General features: G+C 38.7%; 1 protein-coding gene and 1 pseudogene across 1 annotated transcript; both read left to right on the top strand.

Moving 5' to 3' along the window:
• Positions 1–23,502, top strand: part of LOC115413889 (SAM and SH3 domain-containing protein 1-like) — a 171,012-nt pseudogene that overhangs the window by 67,245 nt on the left and 80,265 nt on the right.
• Positions 927–15,007, top strand: LOC115413392 (SAM and SH3 domain-containing protein 1-like). Its single transcript, XM_030126195.1, has 10 exons — positions 927–967; positions 4,154–4,204; positions 5,054–5,103; positions 9,316–9,355; positions 9,648–9,733; positions 9,863–9,975; positions 11,347–11,448; positions 12,381–12,513; positions 13,228–13,629; positions 14,933–15,007. The coding sequence occupies exons 6-9, from the start codon at positions 9,898–9,900 to the stop codon at positions 13,581–13,583; spliced, it is 669 nt and encodes a 222-aa protein (XP_029982055.1). The 5' UTR covers positions 927–967; positions 4,154–4,204; positions 5,054–5,103; positions 9,316–9,355; positions 9,648–9,733; positions 9,863–9,897; the 3' UTR covers positions 13,584–13,629; positions 14,933–15,007.

Below are 23,502 nucleotides of genomic sequence, written 5' to 3'. Positions count from 1 at the left end.
ATATTGTGACGCAGTGTAATGCAGTCTAACATACAGTAATGTAACGTAACAGAGCAGTGTAACTTAGTATAATATTGAACAATTTCTTCAAAAATAATTTTTTCCCAAAATGGTGACTTTCCTGTGACATTCTGGAGAAAATTAGAAGTGTGTCTTTTTGTCTCTGATAGTCAGTAGAATATATTTGGATGGCCATTGGCCTTCTACAGGAAATCAGCTCCACATGTTGATTTTGGTCACAAAGGAATCTAGGTTGAAACTCAGCAGAAAAAAAATGTCTGTATGACACGGAACGTGATGATGTATTTATTTGCTGTATTCAAAATGCCACATAATTTAAGCAACACAATTGTAGGAAACAGAAAAGGCATCACATAAGGAGAATTTGCAGTGAGTCAGGACAAAGGCTCATGTGACTGAAGCACTTGAGATTTATGGCAGACTGAGCAGTGGCCTCTCAAGTCAGCTCCTGGTGACTGTAAGAGACCTCGAGGTGCGTCACACGGTGTTTCCTTAGGTCAGTGGGCCTTGTCTTAGAGGTTGAGAGGGTGAAAGGGGTCACTGGGCAGGAAGACAACAGGCTAGCTGAAACACTATCACAGCTGGAAACGTATCTCTTTTGCTTTCACGTCCTGATCCTTTATCTTATTGTTTCCTGACAAGTTGTATGTTTTTGATGACCAAACTAAACCTTTAAACAATGGCTTATTATGACAGCGGTCAGTGTTTACAGTGTTTGCCTACCGCCTTGGTATCTTGGTCAACCTCAGCGGGGTGGGGTTTTTCCTTTTCTGGGTTTGTGGTAACATGTGATTGAATGCCTCTTTATCTCTTTCAGGATGGCTCGGTGGGGACCTTGACGTACCTGGCTCAGGAGTACTCACACTATTACGGCCACCTCCCTCAGTGATGGTGTGAAAGGATGGAGGAGCTCCGCAAACGCAAAGTAGTACAAGATACAGAGTTGGTAAGCAGACTGATTAGTTCATGTATTCATTTGGAAACACCTGCCAGTTTAACATACTATCTTTTACTTATGTTTGTTTTTGCTTGCTCTCATTCTTTTATTTTTTAGTACTTAAAATACTATGTGTAAATGTAGCAAAAGTCATGCAAAACAAAAACATATTAGTGTGGATATAACCTCAAACAAAAGCTTTGACAATTTAGCGTTACTTTTGGAGACCCCAGATCTGTTTAAACATGGAAAAAAAATGAAAACTATATTTATATATCATAATACATCAGAAGTTGAGTTTTCTCACACTTCAAATGTCGGGTGGTTTTCACTGGATAGGAAAGGGGTTGAATGGGAGTTGAAGCTGTCAGAAAAATTTAATGGAGTAAAATGCACAATACATGCCTATGAGATGTAGAGGAGTAGAGGTATAAAGCAGCATAAAATGGAAATACTCAAGGAAGGCCAAAGTACCTATAATGTGTGCTTAAGTACAGTACCCAAGTAAAAGTATTTAGTAGCATTCCACCCCTGGCGAAAATTGAAAGGTATCTTTAATTATTTTAACCTCTCTAAAATGGAGACTTTGGGAATCACTGCTGTTTTAGTTTATAATGCATACTAGTGCATTGACCCATGGGATTCCACAGGTTCTAGATGTGGTAATTTTTATTCTGTTCTTTATTTGTGCATGCTGTACCGCATTTGTCCAGCAGTCACTGTCAAGCGTTCTGGCCTATAGCAATGTGAGGCTATTGTATTCCAAAATTACTAATATCTCCCAAAATATTGGTCCTATCAACTTGCCATTTCCACTAGCTCTGTTCATTGACCAAAAATACATATGTATGCAAAGTGCCAGAGTAGCTCTTTCCGGATTTGTGTGAATCCCTGGACACACACACATGCATGCACACAGAGGCCACCTTGGCTTTTATAATATACCTATAATAGTAATAATGATAATGGGTTGGATTTTACAGCGTCTTTCTAAGCACTCAAAGCACTTCACATTGAATCCATTATTCATTCCCTCCACAGCCACATACTGGTGGTGGTGAACCACATCTGTATCCACAGCTGTCCTGGGGCTGATGGAACTTGGCTGCCAATACACGCCACATTCTCTCCGCCCGCCACCAAACATCATTCACATCATACACGGTGGGTGAAGTGTCTTGCCCACGGACACAACAGCAGATGACTGGAGTGGAGCAGAATTTGAACTGCCCACCCTCTGGTTATGGATGGACCTGTTCTACCTCGTGAGCATAGCCGCCCTACAGCTGTATCTGCCACATTTCCACTGCCTGATGGGGTTTATATCAGTCACTGTGTAGTTTCCATCTTATTTGTTTTGTCTCTTTCACTCATTTGGACGGCCCTTCTTGTCCTGTTTTCAGCTGTTGTGCAGTTTAAATTCTGTTATCATTATACTATTGACTATAGTGATCAGCAGGTGACATGTTATTTTAGCAGCTGTGACAGTTTTCCTGTCCAGAGACAGTATCAGCACCGTCTGGTCATGTTTCAGGTGTGTTCTAATGTTCACAGTTTTAATTCGAAACTTTGCTAAAACCTTAGTGTGATACAAGGTTTTGAAAGTGTTTTTAAACTGAAAATAACACAATGTCACTTTTCCACTGACATGTTTGCTGACTAGCCTTAACATATCATTTGGTGCCTTCCACTAGCCTCAGAGCTGGGACCAGTGGTTACCGTCACATACTGTTTTTACCTTAATTTGGTTATATCCGAATATATCACTGTGTCAGTATGTGTTATTCATGTCAAAAGGAAATTTTCAAGTCCGCCCAGTTTGATACTACAGATGTGACTACATTCTCACCTTAAAAAACTCGTACCATAATGCGTTATTCCTGACATTCTACCTTACATTTTTAGTTTAGTCCTCTTTCACCGTTCCCTCACTCATAAATCACTTTTCCATTGGACATATGCGCAAACTTTACCGAGATTTACTAAATGTCGAAAAACAGAAGTGCATAAGGTCAGTTTTTCTATAAATCACAAATATGATGATTTGTTTATTTATTATCACAAGATGACATGAGAAGTCCTTCCATAAACATGACGACGAACATAAATATCATGTTGATTTACAGATATATTCATTATTATTATATTTTACCCCTCTATCCCGTACTAAATTAAAAAATGATTGGGTTTCCTGATGTGTCCACACATACCGTGCTGTGTTTCTTTTAAAACTCTTGTTCTTCACTTGTTGTAATGTTCGTCAACATCCTTTTTTTTCATTTCACATGACTCTAGTTGCAGAAAAAAGTCTTTCCTTTGCAGTTTTGCATGATATACCATTTGCGCTACAGCTGAAAATCCAACTCTTGTCAGTGCAAAAACTTTTCATCAAAAACTGAGAGTTTTGGGGAAATTGTCGTTTTTCCAATAGGTAAATTTTTATGCGCAAGTTATATTCGCACAATTTGAGGGTCAATGGAAAAGCAACAGTTGCAGCTGCATTGACAACAGTAGTTCACCCCCATGTCACAATGATGACCAGCTGTGCTAAGGGTAAACTATACCTCCAATGGGAATGCAAGTCACTGGTGCAAAAACTGAGCCTAGTTGAATCAAGTTGAGTTGATGGTGTCAGTGGAAAAACAGTATTAATGTGGATGTGGCCTTACCCCACTCTATTTGTCTGACACCTTTCAATCCTTTTGAAAGGATTTTTCCTCCTCTCCCTGTCCATAAACATTTGTGATAAACTGAACGATTATGTGATTTAACGTGGAATAAATTGTCAAGAGTTCATAATGTAACTGAAATAAGCAAAGAATTTAATCCAATAATAATCAAACAATACTAAAACACTGAGGGGGCCAGTTTACCACACGACGACTTTGATTTTCATACTTTAATTACTTTTTGTAGATATTGTTTAAATAAGGTTACTTTTCTAAGGTTTTGAATGCAGAATTTTTACTTGTTTAGTTTTTAAGTATTTTAACAATGTGGTATTTTTACTTGAGTAAAGGATTTCAGTACTTCTTCCAACACTGTTCTATCCCTGAAGTACAGCCACGTAACCCTTAAAGTGTGTTATTCCATAATATGGGCTGGCCAGTCCCTTCAGCTAAATATTATTTCTATTTCTGTTTAGTGATGACATTGTAATTAACTCCTCTCACTTCCTCTACTTGTGTGTTTCAGGGAAAGGTTGACTCACTGGCCACATCATTGCAGCTTCGCTCCCAGATCCAGGTGAGTGTCCAGCTCTGAGTACGTCAGACCCCAGGAGCGGACGCTTCCTCCTCTGTGCGTCAGCAGACACACTGATAAAAGGGGGAGGAATTACTTTGTCATGATTCTGTTGACCACACCACAGTAACATTTGCTGACTTGAACACAGACAGCTTGAAACTGTCCTTGAGTGTTATTTTGTTTCCACTGTTACTGTTATGGTAGATTACGGGGATGCGTCCGCCTCAGCTGCACATTTTGGTGACAATGTAAGATTGTAACTGCAATTATACCTCCATCCCCAAATCAGAAAAAATTGGGATGTTATAGAAATATTTCATGTCGTGTGTTTTCCATTCCTCACGTTCCTCACATCTCAGGGGCCATTTAGTCTTCTACAAAGTGGTGAATGCATCATTATTTCAAATGTGTTGTTTTCAGTGTACAGATCACACACATCAGTTATAATTTAATATTTTTTTATTTTTGGTTTTGATTTACATATATTTAGTACACAGTGCCTCAAATTTTGATTCTTGTTTATCATAGAAAATGCACTATTTACTGATTTATTTTTTATTTTTTATTTTTTTAAGTGTACATACAAACATACAAATTTATGAATAAAAATGCCAAATACTTTAACTACTATTAAGTCATTGACGTGTCAGACACCCACACTGTACCTTTAAATTGCAGCCTGTTGTGACCATAGAACTGCATTGACCAACACTATGATTTAATTAATTGCGCAACTCTATTTGCTACCAAATGAATAGCTGACATTTCTCATTAATTAGTCTTTAGCCACACTGTATTTCTGTACATATTCACATTACATATTCATTTCTTTTTCATGTTTCGCATAAGGAATCACTTGGCCTCAGCAGTAACACATCCACCCCAGAGACAGAGAGAAGGTAAAGCTTATTTTTGACATTTCTTTTTGTTGTTGTTTTCATCTTAATCTGTGTATCAGAACAATACCTCTAACTTTCTGTAAAGCATCCTGGGGGAACAGTTAGGGGGCTGTTGTACTAACCTAAATGTTTTATAATAGATAATATGAAACATGACTTTGGATGTATTGGTAATAATGCATGGCACTGTGGGCATACAAGCAGGGTGATAATGACGTGTTTTTAGTCATGTAACATGTGGAGGTTGACTTCTGACTACTCCATGTATGACCTCTCTGTTGCCCTACATTTCGTCTCTTTCCTGCTGTCATGTTTGTTAACCGTTTCCTTGTAGCCTAAAAAATTCCTTCCCTCCCTCTTTTGTTTCCTGTGAAGGATTTTGAAGATAGGACATATTTTCTAGTTGACAAGCTTAAAACACTGTTTGATGACTAATTATAAAGTCACATATGGATGTGATTTAACCTTTATTCAGTCTTGAAGACTGAGCAACACCAAAATGTTTCAGGATATTACCATCAATATTAATAATATCCTGTTTATTCAGAAGCAGAACACAAAAAGACTTAGTTACCCAAAGCCAAAGTAGAATTGTCAAAACTGAATTGTTATGTAACTCATCTGTTTAAACTATATTGATACTCAAACAAACACAAAATGAAATAAAGTGTGTGGCCACTGTGAATAATCCATGAATGCTGCCAGGTGGGCTTTGATTGACTGGTACCTCCTGTTTTTTTATGTTGTGTTTAACCCATAATAACTCAGTGCTACTTTGTGGCAGTTCCCAAATGATTTTTTCTCTCTATTATACTTTTCTCAAGTGATTTATCACCATTGGTTATAATATTGTCCTTTTTCATTTTTCAGTGTAAATCTTGTATTTTCCTATATTTAATTCACAGATCATGTAGATGTTCATTAAACTCAGAGCAAATTCAAAGGTTATTATATCAAAACAGAGAAAACTGAAGAATAAGTAGCTTTTTTCAGTTAAATATACCATCAACTGAACATCCGCTCCATCCACTGTCATTGATCCAACTCCACGGGTTTTACTGGTGAATAAGTGTTGCTGAAGATGACAGTATTTCCACTTTCACTGCGGAGCCTCTGAACATCCAAATGGGTCATATCTGATGACCATGAAAAAAGATGACAAACAGTATTTGACCTCAGTTATTTACATGTATTGATGAGATTAGTGGATCAAGAGGTAAATTATTAAACAGTTTAGATCATTAGATGGTTTAGGTCTCCAGTGGCTGTTTGGGTCTTTGAGGGTTAAGAAGGTTAAACAAGATTAGCAGAGGATTATGTCACAAAGTTTACAGGTTGCAAATTACAATATTTGTTTGTCAACGTAACTTGTGCTTTGATATGTTAATGTTTGAAGTCATAAATATTAGATTGTTGGGCCTATCAGCTAGCCTGCTAATTGGCTCAGGTAGTTTTAATTAGTGTGTTTATACAATACCAGTGTTGACATTCTTGAAAATATTCACAACTGAACATGTCAACATTTGTCAAGCAGCTAAAATGACTGTTGTATTTAACATTGTAGTGTTTACAGTCAGTAAGGGATTATCTTGATGACTTTAACACAGAGACTCTATAAATAGTAGATGAAGCCTCTGTGGCAGGGGTGGGTAATCCTGGTCCTTGAGGGCCAGTATCCTGTATGTTTCAGATGTTTCCCTCTTCTAGCACACCTGAAGGTCATTATCAGGCCTCTGCAGAGCTTGATGATAGGCTTATCATGTGAACCAGGTGTGTTGGAAGAGGGATACATCTAAAACATACAGGATACCAGCCCTCGAGGACCAGGATTGCCCACCCCTGCTCTATGAGGTTATCTTTGGTCTGTGCACATGAGCTTTGTCAGTGCTCAGTCCTTTATGTACTTGTCCCACTAGGGGGCACTCAAATGCCCCGTGTTTCCACTAGTAAAATAGGTGTGAACAGTAGGTAAACTGTATGTCTGTGACATCACCCATTGGTTTGTGCACAGATGTTTAGGAGCCTAAACAGCAATGCCAACTACACATAATGTATGAACACAATGATTATCACTACCTGATGGATATTATCCAACACAAATTTTTGTGAATGTTTCAAATGCAGCGAGTTAATTCCCAACCGATAGTGTTATAAGAGTACTGGTAAACTTTAGAGCCCCTTTTCCACCAACATTTACAAGAAGTTTTATTTCCAGGAATTTATTTTCCGGGTAAAAGAATTCCTGGTAATCCTCCTTCCTGTGTAGTTTGTGTTTCCATCGCACCTCAAAGTTTCGGAAAAGGTATTCATATCAGGCACATTTGAAGTTGCTGACTTGAAGCCCTGCTGAATGTCTTTTGAGCATATTCATTGAATACATTCAGTGAGGTCCAGGCTCTTTTGAGTGTATTTGGATTGACAGACAGATTTTTGCTATGCAAGTGTAGGAGTGAGTCACTGAATAAGTGGACCTCTTCATCTGTCCACTTCTCATAGCTTCTCTTCTTTTCCTCCATTTTCCAAATCATCAAAACTCAAAGTGAAGCTTGTAGAAATGAAATAAACAAGTTTGCAGCTGCAGACTGGCCTAAACATTGTGGGTAAATATGAGTGTAGAACAATCCAAATGTGTTCCACCAATCAGCATTTTACAGCACATAGCCCCGCCCCTTAAGTATTTCAGGGAATCTGAAAAGTCCTAATTCTCTACTAGGTATATTTTTCATGAAAAGTTGGGGGTCAAGGGAAAGTTTTTTTACCCAGGTCATTTTGGTGGAAATGTGCAGAGGTTTTTAAAATCCTGGGTAATGACAAAAGTTCCTGTGGTGGAAAAGGGGCTAATGATAGAACCCTCCGATGGTCTTATTAGTATAACTTCACAGAAGTATTGTATAGTTATCGGTGAGTTACCTAAAAATTCATGCTGAGTTGTTGTAAAGAACAGTGAAAGTAACTACAAAGACCAAAAGGTTTTTTTTTTTTTTTGGTAACATGTACCAGACTGCAAACATGTTCTTTTTCTGCTGTAAGATTGACATTTTAACATGAAGTCTATGGGGATTAACTTGTTTTTAGAATCATCTTTAAGTGGACATGCGCATCTTGACACCTGAGCATTAGCTTCACTTTTCTGCCTTTAAGGTTATCACTTAATTTTACCCTTCACCCTTCCCAGCTCCACCATTTTGCCTTTTTCTAACTTCAGGCACTGGCTTCCAGAAAAACAAGATGGGACGACCATTTGTAGACTTTAAAGCAGCAGTTCACAACAAGTGTGTGATGAGGTTTTGTCCAACCATTACCTGTTGTAATGTATGTTCAACACACATTTAACAGTAAGAAATACAGGAGTTTTTAGCTACCAACTAGAGGTACAAGTACATAAATTGTGAGGTGGAGAAAGTTAATGAGTGGTGGTTGTGTTTTTTGTTTTTGTTTTTCCTTTTAAACTTTGTTTTTTCATTGTGAAGTGGATGACACCTTTTGTGTCAGTTTATCTACTGTGGTAAATGGAAGTTAAATATAGAAGGGAAATACTCATTTAGTAACTCTGAATACTCATAACTTTAGTGGTGTACACTGAGAGAGAGAGAGAGAGAGAGAGAGAGGAGAGAGAGAGAGAGAGAGAGAGAGAGAGGAGAGAGAGAGAGAGAGGAGAGAGAGAGAGAGAGAGAGGAGAGAGAGAGAGAGAGAGAGAGAGAGAGAGAGAGAGAGAGAGGAGAGAGAGAGAGAGGAGAGAGAGAGAGAGAGGCTCAAACAATAAACAGCACAGATAGAGAGAGGGGCAGAAAAAGGGAGGGTAAAAGTGTGCAGAGAATGCAGAGGCCACCGCATTAACACTGCCACTGCTGCAAAAGCCCAGCTGGACGTGAAAAAGGCTCTTTTGTGACTGTGACGGCGGAGTGCACTGACCTCTGTTCATCAGCCAACAGCAGCCAGGCTTTTTCGTCTGTTTTGACTATTTCGATTTGTGCTTACTGTGGCACTACTGTTATGACGAACAGTGCACTTTTGTAGTTTAATATCTGATTTATTTAGTTTTATCTGACGCAAGTTGGAGGGGGTACAAAGACATGTTAAGGGAAAGGTGGGATAGCAGGGAAGATGAAGAAAAGTGTGGAAAACAGGTACTCTTTTATTCATTTCTTTGTTTCCAGTTGTGTTTTTATATATATAACATACACACACATATTTTTTTGTATTTTTTCCTAGGTTTCCTGTGCACAATCCAGCTCTGATGATGGATCTGGAGGTAAGATTTAGTTTGTCCCAGTCTCTGTACAAATGTGTTCTATTGTGTTAACGTTTAACCTTAACTCAGTAATTCTATGGAAACGTTTCTCTCTTTTTTTTTCTTTTTTCTTTTTTTCTTTAAGAATATTTGTACCAATAACAGGTGTGGGGGTAATCCAAGTTTTGAACTTTTCTAACTTTACCAACCTTAAACTGTAGTGTCAGTATTGTTTCACATTTGTTTTATGTTGTGAGGATGTTGTATTTTTTCCTCTTTGCACTAAACAAACCTAAATCTTGATTCTACATAGGAAAAATGGATGGAAAGAGAAAGACCAAGTCTTTTGGCAGAGTTTCCGTAAGTCACAGAAAGGAGCCATACATCCGATTTCAAAAGGTATGTCAAGTTAAACACACAAAAAAGATAATGTATGTAAGGATTATTTATCATTGTTACAACAAATATTTTGAGTGTGGTCAATTATGTTTAGTCTGTCATTTGACATTTCTGACTTGTGTATGACAGGTGACGATGTTGGTTTTGTGGCCAGTGACATCACTATGAGTGATGAAGAGCGCATCCAGCTGATGATGATGGTGAAGGAGAACATGATTTCTATAGAGGAAGCCCTGGCACGGGTATGATGCAGTGCACATATGTAAAAGCTGACTCAGACATTAATGTGGAGCAAAACTTTCAGGGCTTAACTTAACTCTGCTGATATTGCTGTTTACATGCACTCATGCATACCTCAATTAAAAGTGTTTCAGATGGTGGCAGACATGTATGAACACATCCTCCTGCTTTCTTTCCTCCAAATACCTTTTTGAAAGGTCATTTTCACAACATTTGCTCAAATCCTTAAGTAAAAAAATTACGGTAAAATAAAATAAAATACACCGATACCCTGTGTGTTTCTCTACTTCTGTAGAGTATTGAACTCCATTAGAGAATCTTGTCTCTGACTGTAAACAGGTGGCAATATAGTAATATGTAGTGAACTACAGCAAATGAGACACACACACACACACACACACACACACACACACACACTACAGTTCTGTTTACATGTCCATGTCCTCCTAAAACCTAAATGCTCCATTTGGAAAAAAAAAATCATAATGCATTGTGGAATATTAGTCTGATTGTAAATGTACTCAGTGATCCTTTTTAAAAATCACAGATGAGAAATGATGCAGTTTCACCAAAAGCACAGTAGAATATTTATATCATCTACAAAGCAAATCTAAATGGAAAAGAAGCTGGAAGTGTTTAATTTAGCTAAGTGTTTGTTTGCCTGACAGAGTTAACAGTGTTTGAGCAGTTGAATTAAAGTGTAGTGTTTTATTTTCAGTATTTACCATTTCAAGTTTTAAATTTCAGTGTTTCATACTAGAGATAAACCAATCAATTGATTTGGCCAATTTATCAGCATCAATACAATGTGTTACAAACTCTTAGTGTCAGCTGAAGTTGATGCCAATTGTGACTAGTTGTTAATTGTAGGAAGTGCTGACATTGTGGGAAAGTAATGGGGAAAAAGATTAAAAAAAAAAAAAAATATATATATATATATATATATATATATATATATATACTGTATACTCTCACCTCCTTTTTTATGTTGATTTGTGTGTTCAGCTTCATATTTATTGATATAATTATTTGTTTACATATTGATTTAGTATTTCAGATTTACTTAATTTGGTATTTCTTACTTGACTTACATGTTCAGTTCCACAGTTATCTGGTTGTAGTGGAGTAAAGAAGATAAGCTAATTTCAGACATGCACAATGCATTCTCAGCATCAAATTTAGAGGGATGATGAAATGTTATTGGCTAATTATGTGGCTATTGGCTGTTTCCTACTCCAAACAGTTGTTATTATATCAGCCTTTAGAATTTCACTATTGATCAATCTAAACTACATGCTGAAAACATCTTCATAAATAATCCATTCAGTTCTTTATCATGTGTTAACAAGAAAATCTCTTTTTATTCCTTGTAGCTCAAAGAGTTTGAAATTCAGAACAGACAGACATGCAGACATGCGCCCACAGAATGGATCGATCCCTACAGTACTACTACAACAGAGCCGTTCAACTGCAACGTAAGTCTGACAGCTACTTATTTTCCCTTTAATGCTGAGTCACTTCTTGATACTGTATGATGTGCAGTACATTAGTGCCTCTGCTCTTCCAATACCAAGGGATGTTGAGCTGTTGACGGTGCCCCTGTCTTTCTCTTCTGTCCCCTGTCCCTGTGATGAACTGAGGCCTCACTAAAGCCCTGCAGCTCAGGGCTCTCTCCCAACTGCAGTGCACCGCGCTGACTTCTATTCATCGCTGTCAAAGCGCTAAACCCCTATTGTGCTGCAGTGAGCGTGTGGATTCAGCACAGGGTCCTGTTATGCAGGCCACAGCTCTTTTGTGCATAGGTGGGGTGATTAGGGGGCTCAGGTTCAGGGCAAAGATTTGTCTGGATGGACGGACTGTGTCTCTTTGCCCTGTGTGTGTGTCTCTTGTCACTTTCTTTTTCTGTCAGTGTATGTACGAGATGGCTGCACATCTGCCCTCCTCCTTCCACTCTTACTGTGTTAATTGAAAAGTCCCTTATGTTGTTTTTTAGCCTTTTTTGTGATATTTTGGTCTTTAGATAAAACCTTAACCTGAATCTTTAAATGTTCTAGCCATCCTGTCACAGGGTGATTTCCAAACCACTAGCATTTCAGTTAGTCACGTATAGAAAAGCCTTGTCTGGCCTGCAGTGATATGTAACAGATGTTTGCGTGGCCGTCATCACTGTGGTTGCTCACCACAAATTTATAATAAGCTAAAAGTGGTTTGCCTTGCAACTGCATCTGCAACACTTAAGCTTAAAATTCTTTTACAAGTCATAGGACTCAGTGTGTCAGAACAGTAACAATAATTTGACACTGATGAGCCAAACTGACACTGTTAAATCATGTAATGCATACAATGCATTTGTTTTAACAACATGTTTGATAAAAGGCTGTTGATAAAATCTGGTTTCTGCTTTTAGCATTATGACCTGTCAGATAACGAACAGGAAGAGTCTGTATCATTCAGAAGACTCCATAAACTGGTCAACTCAACACGAAAGGCGAGGAAGAAATTGGTGAGACACGATGAGTGGAAGAGGCCCGGAGCAGACGGTAATGAAGCACTGTTTGTCTTTGTACATGTTACACGCTGTGCATAGTGGGTTTTGGTGCTACAGTGACACACACTGTATGTAGAGGAAATGGTGCACTGGGGTCATGGCAGGGAGAAAATGTCAGTTTGACTTAGTATTACACTGTAATAACACTGTTTACTGTGTTTGTACTACTTTAAAGTCTACTAGATATGCATTTGTGTTGAAGAAACCCCTCCTGATATTTTTCTGCATTATAATGTAAAACATGTTACTGTTTTGTTTTCCACCACATTTTTATAAGTTCTTTCATTCAAGTTCATTCTTTTTTCAGTAGCACTAATAGTAATAACATGGTAATAAATTCATAATAATACAGCGTACTAAGTAATGACCATGTAATGACTCCAGTAATTCCTGATGAAAATTCTTGCAAGTAAAAATACTAATTACCCTGTTGTAAAGATTAAATTAATCTTATAAAACAACTCCTTTTATCCCCATATCTAACACTGTGACTTCTACCCATTTTTGATTCTGGTTTAAAACCACAAATGAATACCAATATACAATATAAAGTTTAATGAAAATGTGGTCAGTTATATCATCAGTGAACTATGTTGTCTGTGTAAAATGCACATTTCACTAGATTATTTCTTTTTCTATTCCCAAAGCAGTTGTCCTATACTGGCAGTGATAATGCCAAGCTGACTTTACTGTGTCACCCATGCAGAGACTCTGACTGTAGATGGGTGTCCCTGTGGAGACGTCGGCAGCTCGCTGTACTCCGGCGTACAGAGGAATCCGGCTGTTTGCCCTGTGGACTGCCTCGCCTCAGCTCTGCAGGAGCAGCTCACCTATGACAGAGACTCTGACAGCTTAACCACCACCTCCCCCTCCTCCAGCAGCCTGGACACCTGCAGCAGCCAGAGGATCTTCAAGGCCTTCAACAAAGCTGACAGCGGTCTCATCCATCAGGATACTAGCTCTGTGGGGGAGACGAGGGAATCCGCTGAAGGTAGTGGCTCATTTTCAGAAACTGAAGGTGGGAATGAGGAGGAACCTAAAATTGCCCGCCTCAGGGACTGATGGAGAACTCCGCTACCGTGTTCTCAGCCCACTCAGCAACCATGGGGTGAGTACAGATGAGCCCCCTCTGTGTTTCAAATTATGTATTGTTTAAACCAGGGGTCCTCAAACTTTTAAACTTGCAACCCCCAAAATAACGTACCAGAGACTGGCAACCCCAACTATCCCCAAAGTGACTGAAACATTAAAAAAATGTACACAGGAGTCATCCAATGATACTGTGGCATATTGCCACACTGCATTGTGGGTACTTGACATTTTTACTCATTGTGTTCTGTTTTATGTGCAGGCGTGCAAGGGGGGGTTTATGTGAATGTTTATTAGGGTAATGTATCTGTTTTACAACATTTATTAGCCTTTATGTGTTATTTTTTATTAATGTGACACCATAGTCAAGCCTGTCGGCCCAACAATGCCTTAACCTGTTTGTTGCTGTCAAACTTTTGTGAATGCTGTATTAATGAAACCTTTCCTATTTCAAAGTAAAAGCACTTCCTACGCACCTTGAGAGTCAGAATATCAATATCCTTCCTTCAAGTACAGGTGCAACAATATTGTAATCAGTCATAACCACCTCAGGGATAATATCAAGAGGTTTTCTGAAAATCATCTTGCAACCCCCCATGGCGTCCCCCACTTTGGGACCCCTGGTTTAAACTACTGTAAACATTTAAATTTTTTCACTTGTGGCAGGACAATGTCATAGGTTTCCAACAATCAGCTTCCAGCCTCTAGGTACTGGCTCCAGAAAGTCTGACATAGAACTTTTCTCTAAAAATACAGCCAGTATTCTTTTCTCCAGGAGTCATTCTGTTCTCATTCACTTCATTTTCCATCTTTCAATTATTCCTGCAGTAATAGGCTCTACCGGCTTTGATTGACAGATGTGATTCTGTTTATTGGATAAAACATATTTTTTGTTGACAGGCAGCTTGACTCTCATTGTAGATAAGTTTCATTAACAAGGCTCGTTAGTGCAGCTGTTTGAAGTTGACCTTTTTACTGTGTCAGTAAACTAGTGTTTAGTGTTAGCTCACCAAACATCCATCATTCTTTTGTCCAAGTATATGGTCACTTCTGGCTCCAAACAGCCAACATGAAAACAGCTAAAACAAAAACTCTTGGCTTTAGATTGGCGCAGTGGCTCCATCTACATTTTATATGCAATCTTTGCTGGTGTCAGTGAGAGGCAGCTGCATTAGAGTCAAAGGAACACATTTTTACAACCATTTTTTCTAGTGGGGATTGGACTTGGAAAACAAGATGATGGCTGTTTTTTCTTAATGAAAGTTTGCAGTTTCACCTGTACCTTTGTTAATGATCCTTCTGGTTTCTTTTTTGCCTCACAGAGAGCCTGTAGTTTTGGAGGTTTTGATCTGACCAACCGTTCCAAACAGGCAGTAATCTCCAATGGAGACAACACTGTATGTAACTGTCACACTTCAATAGTTTTTCAGTTTTTTTTTTTAATAGAAATATTTGTATTTTCATTTTAATATCTTTTTCTACTCTTCTTTTTTTTTCTATAAAAATTAGAATAAAAATGGAGAAGGTGGTGTGAGGGATGCTGTGAAGTCTCCACCCGTTTCTCGCATATCCCTGGGTAAAAAGGTCAAGTCTGTGAGAGAAACAATGAGAAAACACATATCCAAGAGATACCACTGTTCACTTTCCGAACAGGTATGCAACAAATACAAGACACAAGTCAGTGCTACGAATATGGTCAATACTTTACAAAAACAGTACCTTTGTAAATGATTTATAAGCAGTTTATCATTATTACCTCCGCCAAGTGTAACGGTGGAGATAATGTTTTCATCGGGGTTTGTCTGTTTGTTTGTCTGTTAGCAAGATAACTCAAACAGTTATGAACGGATTTGGATGAAATTTTCAGGAAATGTTGATGCAGGCACAAGGAACAAAAGCTTACATTTTGGTGGTATTTGGGGTGGGGGGGGGCTGAGCTGCCTTGGCAGAGGTCTGCGCTCTCCGAGTGCTTTTCTAGTTTAGTTATTTACTGGCTTGTAAACAGCCCATAAAGGATTAAAAAGCAGTTTTAACACATTAGAAAACATTGGCAGTAGTGATCTGTTGACTGTCCAATAGTGAGCCAACATTCCATTAACTTAGGCTGAGCTTTCTTCGTCTACATCAGCAGTGTACCTGTCAGCTACATCTGATATTTACTAACAAGTTATTAATGTTTAACCACTATTTGCAATCTTAATTCTCAAAAAGTTTACATTTTCACCACATGAAATTATTTGCTGATAATTAGCTAGCTAGATAAATGCTTTTTTTTCTAGCCATGTGTAAAATGTTAAATGAATGTGGTCATAGATTGTATATATTAAGAGCTAAGAACGTGTTTTATGTGTTGCAGATGTAGTTTGGTAACAGCAATGTATTCTGCTAACATGTGCTAAGAATGTTTTATAACTCTAAGATAAACAGGAACTGTACTTTTGGGTATTAATTCTGATTGTTATGATCACAGTGGGACCTGTGGAAACAGTGACAAGTTTGATGGTTACACTCAACTTCTTTGTTCATGTTTTTATTGTTGTTTTGCCGCACCTAAACTTGGTTGGTATCAGAAATGTTAATAAACATCGATGTATGTTATACTCTACACTCACTGCCTTTTACAAATGGTACAAACTCATAATAGTTTAACATATAGACTGAGAAAGGATTAATACTATTTTATTTGAAATGCTTTATAAAGCCTTTGTAAGTGTATTGAATTGAATTGAATTGAATTGAATTGAACTGAGGAGGAAGGCAATATAGGATATATACAGGCAATATAGATATATACAGGCAATACAGGATATATACAGGCAATACAGGATATATACAGGCAATGTAAGATATACAGGCAATATAAGATACAGTATATACAGGTAATATATATACAGGCAATATAAGATATATACAGGCAATATAGGATATATACAGGCAATACAGGATAAATACAGGCAATATAAGATATACAGGCAATATAAGATACAGTATATACAGGTAATATAGGATATGTACAGGCAATATAAGATATATACAGGCAATATAGGATATATACAGGCAATACAGGATAAATACTGGCAATATAAGATATATACAGGCAATATAAGATACAGTATATACAGGTAATATAGGATATATACTGGCAATACAGGGTAAATACAGGCAATATAAGATATATACAGGCAATATAAGATACAGTATATACAGGTAATATAGGATATATACAGGTAATGTAGGATATACACAGGTAATATAGGATATATACAGGCAATATAAGATATATACAGGAAATATAGGATATATACAGGCAATATTAGATATATACAGGCAATATAGGATAAATACAGGCAATATAGGATATATAAAGGAAAGATTAAGAAAAAACAGTGCATGGGTTGTTAGTATTGCACTGAGGTAGACGTATTGTAGAGTGTAAAACATTATGGATATGCACACCACACTGTAAACATTGTTGTGTGTGTCCTTCCAGTCAAGCCCAGACCGCACATTGAGCTGCCCTCAGTCTCCTCAAACAGACTCTGACTCTCTGGAGAAATCCAAGCTGAAGCCAGGAGGCTCTGTGGAAAGTCTCAGGAGTTCTCTCAGTGGACAAAGTTCCATGAGTAAGTCTGTATGTTTTTACAGAGCCTTTGTCCTTGATCTGGGTGCTCTGGATAACAAATTTGATTGTTTGTTTTAACTTGACCTTGAAGCACCAGATGTGTGGAGTTTATCAGACAAATGAAACTGTCTTTGAGCTAGTCTAAACTTCCTGCTGTCACTGTATTTATCTTGGTAGAAAACAGTGTGAGATGTTTTACTACACTCAAATGAAAAGAAATACTTAAATATACTAAATATACTTAAATATTAGCAGACCTGTGGGTTCTTGATGTTGTTAAGTGATTCATTCTTTTGTGGTTTTTGTAGGTGGTCAGACAGTGGGCACCACTGACTCCTCCAACAGTAACAGAGAGAGTGTTAAGTCTGAGGATGGTGAAGAAGATGAGCTGCCTTACAGAGGACCGTTCTGCGGACGAGCTCTAGTTCATACAGACTTCACTCCCAGTCCTTATGACACAGACTCTCTAAAACTAAAGGTAGAGCAGTGATAACAGCTGAGTAACTGCTTGATACATGGATATATGGTCAATAAACTGACACTCCTCTTTTGGCAGAGTGGAGACGTCATTGATATCATCAGTAAGCCACCGATGGGTACGTGGATGGGAATGCTCAACGGGAAAGTCGGCACCTTCAAGTTCATTTATGTGGACGTACTGAATGAAGAGGAGGTGAAGCCCAAAAAGACACGAAGGAGAAGAAAGGCCCGTCAACCCAAACCCACCTCTGTGGAGGAGCTTCTGGATCGCATCAACCTCAAAGTAATAAATCTGAAAAAAAAAGCATAGGTTACATATCCAAAGCCCCACTACTGAAACCTGTCATTATTTGGCTCTTTCAGAGTTAAGTTTAACCATAGCTGAAATCTAAATGCTGAGAAGCATTGAAGTTTGTCTTGCCACAACCTGTACCTTGAGGTCCACTGAGGATAAACTACAAACTTGAAATCATGGAAAGAGTCAGTTAGTTTTGATGCTCTCCATGTTGTTTGTCTATTAATTTGGTTTAAGGGGTGCCTGGAAAGGCTTGGGGGAAAAAAATAATAATAAATGGCATTTTAAAGCACTTTTTATTCAAAAATCTGAAAGTGCTACAGTGAAAAGAGAAAGTCTTAGAGTAAAATACAAAAAAAAAAACTAAATGTGAAACAAAACCAAACATCATGGTGGGCCATGAGAAACCTGTTGAAATTGGAGAGTCTTGAGTCTCTTTTTGAAATCTCCAGTGATTGTAGAGCTCTAAGGTGGTCAGGGAGCAGCCAGCAGTGGCAGCTGCTCGTCTTTCAGACAGGGGAAGCTCATTGTTGGCTTACGCCAAAAAAATGTCAAGTTATTTAAATAAAATTCAGCCCTCCGTTCCTTTTTAAGAAAATGGTCAGTGACCTTATCGTACCAAGTAAACAAGAAAACGTTGAAATTATGTTAAATTGAAACAAGGAAGTACAATGAGTGTGTTTATTTACAGTGCAAGACATGAACAAGTAATTTCGTAGTGGTTTCTCTCTTGATTTCACAGCAGAATGTGCAACGGTATTAACTCTGTCGGTGCCAGACAGTTAAGGGGCTAATAAGCCTTAAAAGTGCCACAGAATTTGGCCGTTCTTCAGTATTCCGCGTCGTTTTTATAATCGAAGTCTGAATCGTCATCAGAACTCATTTTCTAGCCGAGGGGACTGTTTTGACAGATCGCTGTGTTTACGATATTACTACAAAATGGCCATCTAATTTGCATATGATTTCATTCATAAATTCATTCATAAAATTTCCCAAGCAGAAAACGAAACGCGAGCTCTTCCTTGGTCAAAAACCGCTCGGTAACATCCGACCAATTGCTACTTGGATTCAAAACGCACCGGACGCAGCCGATTCATTATTGATCGTAATTTGCAAGAAGATTTGAAAGAACGTCATCGAAATGTGAGAAAGAAATGGGGGTGGATGGTTTGTTTGTACACAAATATGGCATGTTCTCCAAAGCCGATTTGATCGGCCCGTGGCACTTTAAAGGTTGTATTCGTAAAGCCGATTTAATCGGCCCATGGCCTGAAAGAGTTAAACTGAACTGTGTCAAGTGAAGGAGTAGATCTGATAACAGCTGTCAGTCAAACGGGATTCAGCCTTTTGACCGATCCTCCAATCAGCATGTGGAATCCTGGCGTCCAGCCCAGCCGAGGTCCGCCCACAGCTCCATTCACCCCGGGGGCGCCCGGCATCCAGGGGCGGGACAACATCATGGCATTTATCCAATTACAGTCCAGTTTTGAGGCAGTGAAAAAAAACTGTTCCACTCAGTCCCATTGAAGTGCATGGACGCCGGGCGTCTATGGGCAAACACTGACCATAGGTCATATGAGAAAACAGCGCAACGGGAATGTATGAGAATGAACAACATCGAGTCTGTTGATTTGAGATAAAGCTGATTCTGAACGAACTCGTCCTTGAGATAAACGTGTTCTAACACATTTGTAGTCAATAAAATGTCAACACAACCGAACATATTTGACCATTTAATTTTCGTAATTTTAGGGGAAACCGGGCTTCCCTTGCAGTCTATGAGAAATCACCACAGAGTTCCAGATATGGGGGGGGGGCGGCGGATGAGAAGGCTGCATGGTCCGAAGTTTGGTTCTGGTGGGGAGAAGGGGAGTGATGCTTTGGGGCCAGAGGCTTCAGGTGGATGTGTGAGGGTGAGGAGGTCCATGAGGTAGTGGGGGGCGTTCCCATGAATGCACTTGTAGGTAATAAAGGGTTTCTTATAGTGGATTCTGAAGGAGACTGGGAGCCAGTGGAGGTTATGGAGAACTGGAGTGAAGTGTTCCTGTTTAAAGACTTTCATAAGGACTCTGTCAGCACTGTTTTGGATGGATTATAGTTTTTGGAGCTGTTTCCTGGGGATCCCTATCGAAGGGCGTTACAGTAGTCAAGCCTGAGCTGAAGGCATGGATGAGCTTGTCTGCATCAGAGGCAGTGAGTCTGTGATGGAACATTAAACTCATCTAATAGTTGAACTGCAGAGGATGAAGAACCAAACTGAGCAGAGTAACACTGTAAACTAATGTCTGTTGAATATCTTCAGTCTCCATTACTCCCATCAATTCTCTCCAAACCAGACTTGTCCCAAAGCTGTACCCTGTTCTACTTCTGCTAAAATCCAACATCAGGTATTACATTTATAATGGTTGACTGCATTCTGTTTGGGTGAGCCCAGGCTGTAAATGTATGATAATATTAAACAGGTTGGACCCTAAGGCAGGAGTTTTATGACCTTTGACCTCATACAATGGGTTGACTGAAAACCGCCTACCGAAATCTCCCTCTGCTGACATCGGACATTTGTCTGGCACATCACCATCATTTGAAAGGTCACTTAGTATATAACTGGCATTAATCTCTTTTTGAGGAGTCAAAATATTGTGCCGCGTTCAAAAGCATCGCTGTGGTTCTTTAAAGATATGTGTATGACCATCCGTCTTAACATCCTCGCAGGAGCACCTCCCCACCTTCCTGTTCAACGGTTATGAGGATCTGGACACTTTCAAGTTGCTGGAGGAGGAGGACCTGGATGAACTGAACATCAGAGACCCACACACAGAGCTGTGCTGCTCACTGCTGTGGAACTGCTGCAAGAATATGGGTATGACATAGATGTGACAGAGCTTTCCAAACACAGACACATGTTCATTCAGGTCCAGTCAGCAACTTCATCGTACTCATTTTTATTTGAATAAAATTGTTTCACTAACGTGTATGTTTTAACACAACTCACCTCTGCATAGTCCCCTTCAGTGTTCGACAAATAACAGCAAAATGACAAAACCTGCGAATCTTATCCTTTTAATTACAAAGCAGAGAACTCTCTCCGTATACAGACCACTGTATGAAACACTGGTGCAGCAACTTGACTGATGCTTATAAAGCACTGGAAACTCAGCTGAAAGCACTGCACATTTTCCATGGATGCCACACAGACATTCACTGACTCAGTTAATCATTCTTATTTGCAGAAAATCCATCTAGAATACATACTAACGTCTTTTGTCGTTTGAGGAAAATGTAGGATATGTTGTTCTAGAAGAGACTTTGAAATAAATATGTATGTATTGCGACCTTCAAAAAGAGCACTGCATAATGGAATGATGGCATTAGAATGTACCACAGGCACACAATTTGTGTTTTTACGGCCAGGATCTTTTTCTGCAGGCCCACTGGCTGCACTGGTGAGTCAGGTAATCAACATGGTGTAACAGTGGCTCTGACTAAAAGCACAACTGGAAACATAAACACATTAAAAAGTAACACTTAATTAAGATAAGGCTGTGGATTAATTTTAGCTGGACGTACTGGGTCTCTGGAAGGCCTTCCTTTTCACTGACCCAATGAGACATTTTTCACTGTTTTGAACAATCAATCTCCCTTGGTCTTTGCCTCATGCTGCATTCAAAACCAAAGTGTATGAACTAAAACACAGGTAAGAAGTTTCAGAGCATGTCCAGGTTTCTATGTGAGTCATGACCCAAAAGTAGGTCGCAGACACATTTTAAATGGGTCATTCATAAAGAATTAAATAAATATGTCAATAGTTACAGTTATGTTCTTGTTAATAGAATGATGTTGAAGAACTGTGACTCAGAGTTTGCTGAATACAAAGGACATGAGCATCAAAACTGAATCATCATGGTGACATTTGTTAAGTGAAAACAGCCAATTTTGATGTCCTTAGATGATGTTCTTTTTTTTTTTTTTTTTTTAAGAATTAGCAGCACCTTATGTCATGTTAACTTAATCTGCTCTGAATGAGGTGAAAATGTATACCTCATATTTAGATTTTCTGGTCTTAATGAATTTATTTCCAAAAAAAATAAATGAGCTTGTTTTGAATTTTGTGAAAGTAGGTCAACTTAACGAGCAGAGGAAAATGTGGGTCCCAAAGTGTTTCGAGTTGAAAACCAGTGCTCTAAAGGACAGACCTCCACTTTTAAGGGTCACAATGGTTTGTCTGTCTGTCTTTGGTAAAAAAAAAAAAAAAAAAAAAAAAAAAAAGCAACTCCCTAGAGTCTGATATTGTCCAAGTAAAGCTTCGGGGAGTGTCGTAACACTGTATGTTCTATCACTGCTTTTATGCAGACAGAGGCTCTGTAATTAATCAAAGTGCAGACATTCATTTAGAGAACATGAGGGCATTGTAAAAGCTTTGACCACAACCCATGACACCCTTTTGTATGCCTCTTTTTTTTTTTTTTTTAATAGAGTTAATACATTGATTATCAATTGTGTCTCTACATGATGCAGTTCATACATGTTACTTAACCTCGAGACCATAAGATGTGACTGAGTGCCCCCTGTTGGTGGTTTTGTGCCTTGCAGGCAGCAGTGACCCAGAGCGAAGCAGCCCGTCTGGAGGTTCTCAGGAGAAGCTGCTCTTGGACCGCCGTGGCCTCATGGGAGACTCCCCACGGGACTCCGGCTGCTATGAAAGCAGCGATAACCTGGAGAACGGTAATGAGAGCCTGAGTCACCTGTGAACACTGTCCTCTGCTGCAGTCCTTCTCAGTGCTCCCATATTCCAACCACCGTATTCTACTCTTTTGGAAAAGACTCTGCTGCTGCTGCCGCTTCAGTCTATTTCAAAGCATCTTTATCTTCATGTCACTTCACTCCGTTTCTGCATCAGTCGTGTTTGCAGTTGCTTTGTCTCTTCACTGCTTTTGAGAGTCAGTATAACTTGTTTTTCTTTACAGGACTAATGATGTACAAGTCAAGGTTCTGTGTTATGGCAAGGTCATCTACATCATGTTAAACTTAGCAGTGACATTTTCACAAACATGAACTATATATATATATGTAGATGCGCCTCTAGGTCTACTCACAAATAGATCTGGTGTGGTGACTTTACGTTTGCAGAAAATAGTGACTGTGGACTGGTGTGTGATGAGCATTTGACACAAACTTGGTTTTAAATAGCTAAAAACATTTCTCAGTAGTTGCAGTACATACTTACTGTAAATGTTTCCTTTCTTCATGGCTGAATCATTCTAGTTTTATCGGTTAGGCTTTAGTCTGGCAAGTTGTTAAGAAGAGTCGATGTAAATAAGGGCTCCTGTGAATGTCAAAAGGCCATGTGGTTTAAGAAAACTGTCAGATCAATGACGCTTGTGCAGAGTATTTCTCTCTAGACTTTGCTGTTTGTGTGTATATTTTTTTTAGTATAAAATAATGTTGCACAGTATTTTATCATGTGCCTGAAAACTACTGTATGCAGTACAATTAAA

This window comes from Sphaeramia orbicularis, chromosome 22 (assembly GCF_902148855.1).
Source record: "Sphaeramia orbicularis chromosome 22, fSphaOr1.1, whole genome shotgun sequence".
NCBI classification, from domain to species: Eukaryota; Metazoa; Chordata; class Actinopteri; order Kurtiformes; family Apogonidae; genus Sphaeramia; species Sphaeramia orbicularis.
The sequence above is the reverse complement of the archived record's forward strand: the minus strand, read 5'-3'. Positions and strand labels throughout refer to the sequence as shown.

Bases quoted from the DNA above. Each gene is read 5' to 3' on its own strand.
- LOC115413392 (XM_030126195.1), top strand. From the start codon at position 9,898: ATGAGTGATGAAGAGCGCATCCAGCTGATGATGATGGTGAAGGAGAAC. The intron at 9,976-11,346 runs GTATGATGCAGT...TATTCCTTGTAG, and splicing joins TAGAGGAAGCCCTGGCACGG to CTCAAAGAGTTTGAAATTCA. The intron at 11,449-12,380 runs GTAAGTCTGACA...TTCTGCTTTTAG, and splicing joins CAGAGCCGTTCAACTGCAAC to CATTATGACCTGTCAGATAA.